Genomic DNA, 11206 nt, shown 5'->3' with positions numbered 1-11206 from the left:
CAATTATTTCTGTATCATTCTAGAAATCATATGTCAGAGTCATAAACTGGAGATTCCGGAGTCATCAGAACTCCTCAAGCTGATTTATTGGCTCATCCATCTGAGGATGGAGCTCACTGCCTTCAGGCACAGCTGGACTCAGGCTCAAACCTCATGAAGCTTCTCTCAGTGCCAGCTTCTCTTCTTGTGATACACTCATTCTCTTCTACTATTGTGTTGAAAAAGTTGGCCACTGACCACCCCAGGCTTGCATCTTTACAACTCATAATACAAAAGGAAGACAGTCTGGCTTCTTAGTATCTAGCAGAAAAAAACCTGGAAAGGCCTCTGATTAGCCCAACTTGGCTTAAGTATTCATTACTTAATCACTGTGATCAAGGAAAGGCAGTAACTTGGCTCAGTCTAGGTCAGTCTAATAAGGGAGGAATTCTCCAAAGGAACTGGAAAGAAGATGAAAATGCATGCTGGGGAGAACAAAAAAAACAACAGTTTGAATAGTCTGAATGGTAGGTGAAATTGTGAGACTGAATTTTGATATCTAGGGAGAATCTGTAGATTGAAAAGAGAGGAAGGCAGAGAAAACACTCAGTTTCAAGGGGCAGGTGGAAGAAGAGGAGTTCTTTAAGAAGAAATAAACTATTTTGACAATCAAGGGAGTTAGCTGTCATGGAAGACAAGAAAGAAAAATGTTTCCCGGAGGAATAGGAGTTTACAACAGCATCAGTGCAGTAGAGTAAGGTAAGACTTAGCAATTTTAGTGAGAGTAGTCACTCTCTGAGAATATTCATGACATGGGCATGAAGCCAGACTGCAGTTGGTTGAGAAGTGAACATGAATGTAGACAAGCTTTTTCGAGAAGTTTGGATGAGAGCAGGTTGGCATCTGGACGATAGCTGGAAGGGAACACATTCCCACTCTTGGTTCTGAAGCTATAGCACCAGCGCCACTACCCTGGATTGTATTTCTGACTCCATCTCAAAAAAAAAAAAAAAAAAAAAGAATTGTGGATTTGTTTTGTTTGTTTGTTTGTTTAACCTGCATTAGGTTGTCACCCTTTTAGCTACTGTACTCTCACATAGTAGAAAGAGCAGTGAACCAGAAATGAAAAAAACTAAGTTTTAGTCTGGCTCCTTCGAACAACATTGGGTAAATGACTTTCCCTCTCTGAGCCTCAGTTTTTCATTGGTAAAATGAGCAAATTGAACCAATTATCGCTAACATTCTTTTAATCTCTAATGTTCTGTGCCTTATCTGAATCTACAAATAAGGAACAAATACTAGGAGCCTCCATCTCCTACCTATCAATACTTTTGGAGTGCTTACTTAGGCAGCATATATACTAAAATTGGAACGATGGGGAGAACATTAGCATGGCCCCTGCAGAAGGATGACACACACATTCGTCAACACTTCCATGTTTTTACTTAAATAAATAAAATATTTGGCTGTGTGGTGGCTCATGCCTGTAATCCCAGCACTTTGGGAGGCTGAGATGGGTGGATTGCTTGAGCTCAGGCGTTCAAGATTGGCATGGGCAACATGGCGAAACCCCATCTCTACAAAAAATACAAAAATTAATCGGGCATGGTGGTAACAGCAGAGCAGAAAGCAACAAGGCTTTGGAGTTCAGACAGACCTATATTCACATTCCACCTCTGCCACTTACCGTGGGCAAGGTATTGAATCCAAACTTCTTCCTCTTCTGAAAAAAATGGAGGGAATGATCTCACAGGGTTAGTGTTAGATGAAGATAGCCATGTGAAAATCCATGGCAGGTAAGTGTTAGCTTCATAACTTCCTCCTCCTCATCTTTCTGGCTCCTTTTCATAGGACTATCATCCAGCACTGTGGTTGTCATCAAGACTGTGCCTGGGACAGTGTTCCCTCAACATTCATCACATCTGTAAGCTCAAATTTACATTTATAGCAATGACTGCTATAATGCTACCCTCCAGGCGCCTATTTTCAGTGGTCTATAGAATATCACCACTGTGACAGCCAAAGTCAGTGCCTCCACAACTGTTAGCCCACCATTCTTCCCGACTTCGGACTTATAGCTTAGAAATATATTCACATTCTTTTCTTCCCTCTACCCTCCTCCCAATCCAATTTCCCACCATGTCCCCATTTATTCCTTTGAGGTCACTTTCATCAAGATATTCCCCTTGAAGTCACCCTATTTCCCAACACAGTAAGACCTAACTTCACAATTCCCTGGTTTTCAATACCTACTCTCAATAATTTGGTCTCATCTTAGCCAACTAATTTCTTCCATTTCCCAGTTCAGTTGAATTCAGTTCAACTTTTGCATTCTCACTAGAAAATGAAAGATTGTATTAACATGAGGAACAACCAATTGCATTCTTGAGACTGACTTTATAACCCAGGACATACTTCTCTGAGCCTATTTCTTTAGCTATAAGATAATCAGCTTTATCTACTTTGCACAGTGACGTAAAATAAAGGCAACTAGGAAAATGAAGTGTCACAATGCCTTGTGATAATGTACAGAACAAGGTGCCACACTCTCACATGTGCACGTGAACAGCTGTACAGACAGACCTGCTTTTTCCCTCTTATCTTTGCTCCTAAGTATTCTCTACCATTGGGAATGCCCTTCCTCTTCTCTTGGATGACACAAATTCTCTAAATACTTCACAGACTTCTTGTTTTTACTGATCACTCTGCTCTTTTATTTGGTACCAAAAATAAAAGCCATGACATTTTTCAACTATTATGTGTGTAGGGCTATGCGGAATTTTGTTTATCCAAGTAGTTTATAAGTCAAGAGTGGGAACAGGTATAGTCCCCAGCAGAAAGCTGAAAACCCAGTTTTTCTCACCAGACTCCTAAATTGCCTGATTGGCCCAGCTTAGCTTCATTTAAATGGGTAGGTATGGTTTTAATTTGGCAAAGAACCAATATAGAAAAAAAAAAAAAAAAGGCTGTGCAGTCATAAAACCTGAGTTTGAATTCTGGTTGCACCATTCACTATGTGACTCTGGGCAATTTAACCTGAGTCCCAGATCTCTCAACTTTTTGAAATTTTTATTTATTTATTTATTTTGACACAGGGTCTCAGCCTGCCACCCAGGCTGGAGTTGCACCATTGTACCTCACAGCATCCTCGAACTCCTGAATTCAAGCAATCTTCCCGCCCCAGCCTCCCGAGTAGCTGGGACTACAGGCACACAGGACCAAGTCTTGCTTTTTTTTTTTTTTTTTTTAAAGAAACAGTCTCCCTATGTTGCCCAGGCTGGTCTTGAACTCCTAGGCTCAAGAGATCCTGCCTCCTCAGGCTCCCAAAGCACTGGGATTATAGGTGTGAGCCTCAAAACCCAGCCAGATACAACTTTAGGGATAACGCCTCTGATCTCAAAAGGCTGCTGTCATCAGAGGAGATACTGTTTGTAAAGCAACTAATAAAGTGCCTGGCATGGTATACAGCATTTGCTCAATAAATGTGACTTCCTTTTCTTACTTGCTCCCTGCCCAATTTACAAAGCATTCAATATTGTCGGATGACAATATATCTGAAATCAGTATGTAGCAAATCTCTGTGCCTTCAGTACAAGAATAGGCACACACAAATTCTCTTTTTCCAGTGTTTTTATTTGCACATTTAATAGTCACAAATCTTTTTACAGGTTTTTCACAGATTATTTATAGAAAAAAATCAAGATTAAAATGGAGTATCGAAAAGGACCAAGAAATTACCAGCAGTGATGGCAAAGTACAAAGGCTCTGAAAGAAGAGTAAACAAGAGCAGCGCAGCGCAGCGTGTGGCCACTTCCCACCAGGCAGAACACTTGACTTCATTAAGGAAAAGCCTTTACTCTGTTACTTTTTCCTCCCACGTAGTTTAACCCAAATAGAAAGGCATTCTATTCTCACACTACTGCTCTCTAAGGTCCTAGGAATATAACTGGTACTATAAGCAACCAGATGCATCCCTTGACTATTAATACCTGAATAGACAAGTTAAATTGTGATGCATTAACCATCCCTCTGGGAGAATTAAAAAGAAAGAGGCAGAAATTGTTTGATTCTTAAGACTGAGAAAAAGGGGTATATATGTGTGGTGGTGGTGGAAGCCGGAGAGAAAAGAGGTTCAAGGAGGGATGAGGGCAACAAACCTAACTCTTTCCAATGTCCAACTGTTCTTATGTTCTCAGATGCTGTTGATACAGTGTTCCATTACTCTGAAAACAAATGTTATCTACATCCAGTCAGTTCTAGGGTACAAAGGCTAACAATAGGTAAAATACCTTGGGGGAGGGATGTATTCATTTCAGGTACATAATACAATAGGGAAAATACCTATATTTGTACCTAGGGTACAAAGGCTAACAATAGGAAAAATACCTTGGGGGAGGGGTGTATTCATTTCAGGTACATAAAAATGGAATTCAAAATTGTGTCCTACTGTGTTCTCATCTAATGTGTTATTACTGTTGTAAATCAAATTACTGTGTGACCGTGGGCAATTTACTTAACCTCTCAATGCCTCAATTTTCCACATAAAATGAGAATTGTAGCACTGGGATTACAGAAGATGCATGAGAAGCACAGAAGAATAGTGACTGGCCAAATCAACAGCGACAGAAAGCAGATTAGTGGTTGCCAGGGGCTGGGATGAAGGGGGAATGGAACTGACTGCTGACAGACCTGGGGTTTCTTGGTGACGTTACAAAATGATCTAAAATTAGATGGTAGTGATAGTTGTGCAATGTCGTGTGTGAATATACTAAAAACTACTGAATTATACATCTTAAAAGGTGAATTTCAGCCAGGCATGGTGGCTCACGCCTGTAATCCCAGTGTTTTGGGAGGCCAAAGCAGGCAGATCGCTTGAGCCCAGGAATTCAAGACCAGCCTGGGCAACATGGCGAAACCCTATCTCTACAAAAACTACAAAAATTAGCCAATTAGGTGTAGTGACGCATGCCTGTAGTCCCAACTACTCGGGACACTGAAGTGGGAGGATTGCTTGAGCCCAGGGAGGTCGAGGCCACAGTGTGCCATGATTGCTCCACTGCACTCCAGCCTGGGTGACAGGGTGAGTCTGTCTCACAAAAATAAAAAATAAAAAAAAAAAAGGTGAAGTTTATGGCAAAGTGTATCTCAATAAAGCTGTTATTTTAAAAATCCTTAAAAAAATAGAATAGTGCCTGGCACACAGCAAGTGCCAAATAACGGTTAGCTATTATTAGTAGTAATATCATTGTCATTATTATTATTTGGCCATTCCATGGCCTAAGTAAACCCCAAGAAATTCTCTATTTTTAACAAAAGCCTACAGAATCTAGAAAAGTGTTTCTAATTTATATACATGAATTAACATTTATACATTTATTTCCATCCAAATGTCTCAGAAACAGTCTAAGAATCACAATTTCAGTGTTTTGCACTGAGCTAAAACAGCTGCATGCAATGGATGTCTTATCAAATCATGATAAGCTTTGGATAAATTCTAATGACTTGATGTTACCCAAGAACTTGAACTGACAGGAGATTTTCATTTTTGAACAGGCAGTCCAAATACTGTTAGTAGTTACATTATATAAAGTACATAATTAAATGTCCAAATACAGGCTTGCTAGCCTTCTAATCACATTTTGGGAGATACTGTTTATAAAAAGACAAATATAGTAAACAGTAAAATGCTTACTAGTCCCATGTCCTGTGACCCCACCTTGCCCAACAACAGGAAAACCCCACCACAATGAAAATATCAAAATCAACTCATGTAATAAACCTCTTCAGAGGCAAAAGACTTAATGATTAACGGTTAACTTTTAAGACTATACTGCACATTCAGATATGTTGGCATCAATTGAGTTTTTATACTCTGAACAGCGATTAAATCCAGTCTTTACTCGTCCTATTGCTAAAGAATATGACAACAGAGTCTTGGTCTCAGAAGTAGGAGCAGCAAGTGATTACTCATGATGGCAATGATGCGCCACATTCTGCAGTGATGCTCACATGCCTGAATTTCATCTGAAGCATGAAAGTTCCCAAATCCTGCAACAGGGTTTCCTTTGTTGGAGTCCCCTGTCCTTGCCGTCTTCACTTCTATAATCAGCTACGTGCCTTTGCAGCAAATCAGGAAAAGCTGTGTTGAGGGTTACAACTTCCAGACGTTTAGGTCTTAACTTCCATCACAGAAAGCAATGCACTTTTTTGAATATATTAAGAAAATATTTATTCATCCCATCAAGCCACTCACTTTCAGAAAGACAACTGAACATCCATTTTATCAACCTTCATTTAACCCTTTTCCTGTTTAGAAAAGAAAAAAAAAAACTGCCAGCACTAATTTACATAAACATTCTCTTTGAGGCTGAAGCAAATCTGACTGATTTCCAATGTGAAAAAAAGATAAAAACTGAGTTATTTCTAAACAGAACATCAGAATTGTCTATTTCAAAAAAATTGGATTCATCAAGTGAATCTTCAGCCAACAACTGTTCAAGAATGATGTTAACATCATGTATAGGCATGCTACATTTTCTAGGATTTGACATTTTCAGTAATCAAGAGTTAACTACATTTTGTAAATGGAAATACTGCTACTAAAAAAAAAAGAATGCTATAAATAGAACAATGTCTTTTGTTTCCGAAGTCCATATACTAGAATGATGTGAAAATAATAAAAGCGAAATATTTTGTAGGCAGTTATCTTGGGGTAAATGCTACTGCAAGCGCCACTGGCGAGTATTCTCGGGGCAAACAGAAAAAAGGTTAAATCAAATAAAATCATTCCCTAAGTCACCCAAGAGCAAAGATAAATACATAGAACAAGCTGCCTTAAGTCCCAATATGTATAACCCACCCACCATGTACATCTACACAAACCCCCCAAAGCTGTGGCCTTAGGAATTTCTGACCAAACAATTAGCCTGAGTAAAATTCAATGAACACTTTTAATTCCCCCTTGAGAAGCATGGTTACTTCTTTAATTTTACATTATAGTCATTGAGACAGATTACAAAACAACTTTGGCAGAGAGAAAGTTTTAGCAGGAAGTAAGAGAATTTTAGACATTGGAAATGGATAATAATTTAGAACCAATTTCAAAATGAGGATCAGTTCCAAAGTATTTTCTTTACTCACTCAAGATTGAAACATTGGCTCTGTCCACACAAAGGTTTATTTTATAATTTAAAAGGTAAATTGTAATAAATAGAAATATATAACCAAAAACTCTGGACAAGGCTGGAACCAAGGGGACCCACCTTGTAATGCTTTGTTATCATTCCAAGAACCCATTTGGCCCTGTATTCACTTGGCTAATGTGGGGATGGAGAAAGTATGATTTTGGAATCATATATCTATGTGTAGGTAGTCTTTAAATACAAAATGAATAAATATTTAAATTATATGATAAAGAAAAATTGGGGAATAAGAAAGTCCTATGTTTATCAACTAATAGTATATTTACAATGAGTGTTTTCTGCCTGACACCTAATCTTTGTCTATTAGAGTTCCTCAATGTGCAATTTATAGAAGGCAACAGTTCACATTGCCTTAAAGGAGCCCTGTTTAGCTCAGAATCAGCCTGTCCCTAATGCTCTGCTCCCCGAAAAACCTTCACACTTGTGTGCATAAATATCTGAGAGTACAAGTAGGTGCACATGTGCAACATGTACTTATCTAAAGGGGAGCTAATTAGCTTGATAAAGTCTAAAATCAAGAAAATAAATTGCTATTCCCCACCCCAAAAAAACACATCTAATGAGAAAACTGCTAAGCTCACTACAAAAAGGCAGCAGCTATAAACTCATCCCATCCCACGTCATGCTCTAAGTATCTAGCTGTTCTATTAATCAGCCATCAGAACACTAAATCCCTCCCTGTTCACATGGTTAAATACAGGCTTCTGATTTAGCTTTACTTTCTAGTTAAGAGGCCAGACTACAGAGAATATTAAAGAGCTCCTTTTAACTATGCTGCATCCAGACTGCCTCATTCCACCCTACGAGAAGGTGCCCACATGATAATATGCACTAAAGATCTACCAGTCTAAGTTTCTGAGGTCTTCTTTTTGGATAAGTTCCAGCATTGGAATATTCAGAATTTCAGTCAAAGGAAAATTACATGTTGACTACTAACATTTTAGACTGCATATTCAAGGCTAAGGAGCAAGATTAAGACTAGAGTGCCAACCAAGATGCTGTTAAACATGGCAAAAAGGTGACTGCACAAAGGGACCAAAGAGGCTGATTCTTTAGAGGCCCTTTGCTGTTTTTTTTTTTTTTTTTTTTTTTTACAACAAGTGTAGAATTTCCTCTGATCAAAATCTGAATATTGGTTAATGCATGTTTTCTCGTTCTCTATGTATGAACCCACTCCTAACTTCTCTCGTTGCCTTTTTAAGCTTAAGAGAGAGAAATAAAAGAAAATGGATATAGACCATGTATTTTTACTTACGAAAAGAGAGGCATATTCTAATAGTCATAAGGCAATGTGTTTAAGAGCTGCACCTGAATTGGTATTCTCAAAACTGAAAATAGTTATCAACTCTATTCAACTTGTAAGATGTATCTATGTGCTTCCCAAGTCACTGGTTGTCACCCAAATGGACCACGGTGACTCCATCATGCCTTAAGGAGGCATTATATACTGTGTGTAGTATGCACATGTATTTTTAAAGAAATGACATTAAGAGAGAAAAGAACAACCTTTCAAACATCAGTTCCTCAAATAAGTGGTGACAGTGTTATATGGCTCCCTTTTAATCTCCTCACCTACTCAGTTACCAAATACCTCCAAAATTAGACAAACTAGGCCAGAGACAAAGCTCCATGGTGAATTGCATCTTTCAGATGTGCTTTCAATTCACTGGTTTTTAATTTCCCATTCCTGATTTACTGAGGAGTAAAGGTGAGAATCATCCAACTGATGACAAAGTAAAACAGGAAAACAGGATAAACAGCTAGGGCTCTGCGGTTTGGAGGCTGGCTATCAGCAAGGAAAGCTGTGGAGGCTAAACAAAACAAGACAAAACAAAAAGGAATGTTTAGTACAGTAAAATTGTCACAGCTAGTAACATTTACTAAACATTCATGAGCTTGACATCATCTAGAACACAGAATTACACTAAAAGTTTAGTTATACTGGTGATCCTCAGAGATAAAGGCATTCTGCAACATAGTTTTTCAGAGAGCTGAGGACTTATTTCAAGGACTAAACCATTTTGGATGGAAATCTTCCTAAAAGGAGTTTTTTACCCTTTTCTGGAAAAGTTATTGAACTGTACTGAAAAGGCTTACAAAGATATGTAAGGTTATTTGTTGCTATGGTAAATGGCCTTGTGCTGCTGTGCTTTTTGAGCTAACTGTGCTTCTGAAATTATCAGCTCTTTTAAACACAATCCCTCTCTTGTACATCTAAGAAAAACCTAATCATCGTTTTACTCACCAAGAATCACCCTTCTGACCAGGCACGGTGGCTCATGCCTGTAATTCCAGCAATTTGGGAGGCCAAGACAGGCAGATCACAAGAGGTCAGGAGTTCAAGACCAGCTTGGCCAACATGGTGAAACCCCATCTCTAATAAAAATACAAAAATTAGCCAGGTGTGGTGGCGGGCACCTGTAATCCCAGCTACTCGGGTGGCTGAGGCAGGATAATTGTTTGAACTCAAGAGGCAGAGGTTGCAGTGAGCCAAGATGGCGCCACTGCACTCCAGCCTGGGTGACAGAGCAAGACCCAGTCTCAAAAAACAAAAAAACAAACAAAAAAGAATCATTCCTCTCGCTGGGTGCTATGGCTTATGCCTGTAATCTCAGCTACTCAGGAGGCTGAGGTGGGAGAACTGCTTGAAGCCAGGAGTTCAAGGCTGCAGTATGTTAGGGCTGCACCACTCCACTCCAGACTGAATGACAGAGTGAGACCCCATCTCTTTAAAGAAAAATAATAGGAGGTGGCTGGCAAGATGGCCGAATAGGAACAGCTCCGGTCTGCAGCTCCCAGCGAGATCAACGCAGAAGGCAGGTGATTTGTGCATTTCCAACTGAGGTAACCAGCTCATCTCATTGGGACTGGTTAGACAGTGGGTGCAGCCCACGGAGGGTGAGCTGAAGCAGGGTGGGGAGTCGCCTCACCTGGGAAGCACAAGGGGTCGGGGAACTCCCTACCCTAGCCAAGGGAAGCCATGAGGGACTGTGCCATGAGGAACGGTGCATTCCAGCACAGATACTACACTTTCCCCATGTTCTTCACAACCCGCACACCAGGACACTCCCTCGGACGCCTATGCTACCAGGGCCCTGGATTTCAAGCACAAAACTGGGCGGCCATTTGGGCAAACACCAAGCTAGCTGCAGGAGTTTTTTTTCATACCCTAGTGGCGTCTGGAACACCAGCAAGACAGAAGCGTTCACTCCCCTGGAAAGGGAGCTGAAGTCAGGGAGCCAAGTAGTCTAGCTCAACGGATCCCACCCCCACGGAGCCCAGCAAGCTAAGATCCACTGGCTTGAAATTCTCACTGCCAGCATAGCAGTCTGAAGTGGACCTAGGACGCTCGAGCTTGGTGGAGGGAAGGGCAACCACCATTACTGAGGCTTGAGTAGGCAGTTTTTCCCCTCACAGTGTAAAGAAAGCCACAGGGAAGTTCAAACTGGCCGGAGCCCACCACAGCTCAGCAAAGCTGCTGTAGCCAGACTACCTCTCTAGATTCCTCCTCTCTGGGCAGGGCATCACTGAAAGAAAGGCAGCAGCCCCAGTCAGGGGCTTATAGATAAAACTCCCATCTTCATGGGACAGAGCACCTGGGGGATGGAGCAGCTGTAAGCACAGCTTCAGCAACTTAAACATTCCTGCCTGCCAGCTCTGAAGAGAGCAGCGCACAGTGCTTCAACTCTGCTAAGGGACAGACTGCTTCCTCAAGTGGATCCCTGACCCCCATGCCTCCTAACTGGGAGACACCTCCCAGCAGGGGTTGACAGACACCTCATACAGGAGAGCTCTGGCTGGCATCTGGCAGGTGCCCCTCTGGGATGAAGCTTCCAGAGGAAGGAGCAGGCAGCAATCTTGGCTGTTCTGCAGCCTCCGCTGGCGATACCCAGGCAAACAGGGTCTGGAGTGGACCTCCAGCAAACTCAAGCAGACCTGCAGCAGAGGGGCCTGACTGTTAGAAGGAAAACTAACAAACAGAAAGGAATAACATCAACATCAAAAAAAAGGACATCCACACAGAA

General features: G+C 40.8%; 1 protein-coding gene and 1 non-coding gene across 3 annotated transcripts in view; one reads left to right on the top strand and one right to left on the bottom strand.

The window, feature by feature from the left end:
* Positions 1–1315: 1315 nt before the first annotated feature.
* LOC115833394 lies at positions 1316–1422 on the top strand. Its single transcript, XR_004028831.1, has one exon. It is a non-coding gene; the product is annotated as a U6 spliceosomal RNA (small nuclear RNA).
* A 2174-nt stretch (positions 1423–3596) lies between these two features.
* The window catches only part of YIPF6 (Yip1 domain family member 6), a 44894-nt gene continuing 37284 nt past the window's right edge, over positions 3597–11206 (bottom strand). For both annotated transcript variants that reach the window (XM_003272666.4, XM_012499104.2), the window contains exon 7: positions 3597–8992. In XM_003272666.4, the coding sequence (XP_003272714.1) occupies positions 8874–8992 (119 nt within the window). In that variant the 3' untranslated portion in view covers positions 3597–8873. The remainder of the gene's footprint in view (positions 8993–11206) is intronic.

Source organism: Nomascus leucogenys, chromosome X (genome assembly GCF_006542625.1).
Source record: "Nomascus leucogenys isolate Asia chromosome X, Asia_NLE_v1, whole genome shotgun sequence".
NCBI classification, from domain to species: domain Eukaryota; kingdom Metazoa; phylum Chordata; class Mammalia; order Primates; family Hylobatidae; genus Nomascus; species Nomascus leucogenys.
This window is presented reverse-complemented; position numbering and strand designations above follow the sequence as displayed.